The following is a 2,154-nucleotide window of genomic DNA, read 5'->3' as shown; positions in this document are numbered from 1 at the left end:
AAATACCAACTGGGGGCGCTGTAAACAGCTTGCCACTAAATTCTCAGACCATTCCACTGTGTTCAGCGGGGTACTACCACAACTCTTCCTGTTGCCATTTATGACTTATCCATCTATAAATTATGTTCATCTACTATCTTTGGTAAGTGATCTTGTCTCAGGCTAGAATTCTTTTTTGTGTGTGTGTGTGTGTGTGTGTGTGTAAAACTCAGCATTACAATCTTTTTCACTTAGAAAATGCTGCAGAATGGAAGAGGACATTAGTCTGCTATTGTCAGCAGCTTCTTTAAGTCCCCAGAGGAGAAGAAATCTGCATAGGTGGATCAATAGTGGCTCACAGACATTTTAAATGTATACCCGCAGAACAGGTAGCTGGGCACATTTTTCATTTTCATAGCTACCTTGGGGGAAAGAGATTATATACATCTGATAAATTAAAGGATATCCATCTATGAAATGGTGAGAATTTTAAGTTAAGTTTAATCACCTACAGGTTTGATCTATTGTTTGACATGTTCTGAATACCATTTCTATCTTTTTTTTTTCATGTTGAGCTGTGAACCTGGTGGAAATCCACTTCACAGATAAGTCACAAGCTATACTGAAATATTTTCAGTTACAGTTTTAACATTCCCAATGTATCATCCTGAAGGAAATCAAGCAAGAGTGAGGGCAGAACTGGCAATGGCAGTTTACAAGTCTAGTGGATTCTGACCATTTCCTATCCCTTCGATGGCCTTACATACTCATATGGTTATGAGGAAGCTATGATGTTAAAACTAGAAAGTGTGCATGCATTTAGAGAAGGCCTAGCTGAAAGCAAAGATTATTTTAAGCATCTCTAATAGAACATGAATAATCTATTGAAAATCAAATAACACGAATTTGGTCTATGTAGCAAACATGTGGAGGAACATGCATGTACATTAGAAACGGTCCCTAACTTCAACTCGTAGTTCTCCTTGTGTACCATCGGCATCCGCCGCGTTTTCAAAGCAGTACACTTCGATACCGGATTGCGAGGTAAAAATATAATCATTAAAACTGTACTATTAAATACACAGCACATCTGGTGTTGACTAAGGACTCCACTCGAATGTTATTTTAGGATTAACTTCGCCTTATGTCAGTGTACAGTACGGTCACATGACTGAACTTTGAATTGACTTGAAACTTCATAGACAAAATCGGTGTAAACGGACCCCAAATGGCCTACCTTCAGCGGTTGGGTCACTGAATGGCCACGTATTGATAACGAGAGGTAATGATGCACGTCCAAGTGGAAGAAGCCAAATTGAAGCGTAAATCTGGAGCGATATAAACATTTTGCCCTGACAACCTTCCATGCTCATTACAACACTGAGAGCTATTTCTTATTCACTGCTATTCTTACGGCATCAACAAATCAAATCCCCACAAATTGCCAAACAGGTGAGGTTATTACATCTAATAATATTTCATAGGAGGCTATTTCCTGCTCGCCGATGTTTTGTTATATCATCCTTGTTGCGTCACAAGGGGAGTGGGCGGGCTTTTCGTTAAAGACACAGACAGCAACGCCTTAGGCTCTGAAAGCCACGTTCATCGCGGGAGGATATAATTCCTCGCTCTCCATTGAGTTTGTATTGGGTGAAGGCGTCTCTGTGTTAAATAAACAAACTAAAAGCCTAGAAGCAGCTGTGTGGTAGGAAACACTGACAAGGCAAAGAACCCAGATACTGAAAACTAAAATTTTAAGAAGTCTGTCCTTCTGTCCATCCACTGGATTATTGTGAAAGCAATGTCAGGAACACCTTGAGGGAATTTCTTCAAATTTACCACGAGTGTCCATTTGCACTCAAGGATAAACCCATTAGATTTTAGTGGTCAAAGGTCAAGGTCATTTACCTTACTTCTTGTCTATACCCATGAATTTGACTGGTTGGCGGAGGCATACGGCTGCAAAGGGGTAGTTGAGTTATGCTATGAACAAACCAACCAACACATTTCAGAAAAACATGACCTTCACCTTGGCAGAGGTAACAAGATTAAATGCATCTGTTATAACAAGTCATCATGTCTACTGTTGTCAACTGGAAATCATCTTTAGTAAAATTCGTTTAATCTGACTTTTTTTTTTTTCCTCCTGCTAGATTTCTGGGAAGTTCTCTTTCC

The 2,154-nt window shown here is 39.6% G+C and overlaps 1 protein-coding gene across 1 annotated transcript in view; it reads right to left on the bottom strand.

Annotated features, from left to right (window-relative positions):
- The window catches only part of aga (aspartylglucosaminidase), a 6,405-nt gene extending 4,257 nt beyond the window's left edge, over positions 1–2,148 (bottom strand). Inside the window, exon 1 of the mRNA XM_020607522.1 lies at positions 1,217–2,148. Coding sequence (XP_020463178.1) covers positions 1,217–1,352 — 136 coding nt within the window. The 5' untranslated portion in view covers positions 1,353–2,148. The remainder of the gene's footprint in view (positions 1–1,216) is intronic.
- Positions 2,149–2,154: the final 6 nt, after the last annotated feature.

This window comes from Monopterus albus, unplaced genomic scaffold (assembly GCF_001952655.1).
Source record: "Monopterus albus unplaced genomic scaffold, M_albus_1.0 scaffold86.1, whole genome shotgun sequence".
Lineage (NCBI taxonomy): Eukaryota > Metazoa > Chordata > Actinopteri > Synbranchiformes > Synbranchidae > Monopterus > Monopterus albus.
Note: the sequence above shows the minus strand (reverse complement) of the source record. Positions and strands in the feature narration are given on the sequence as shown.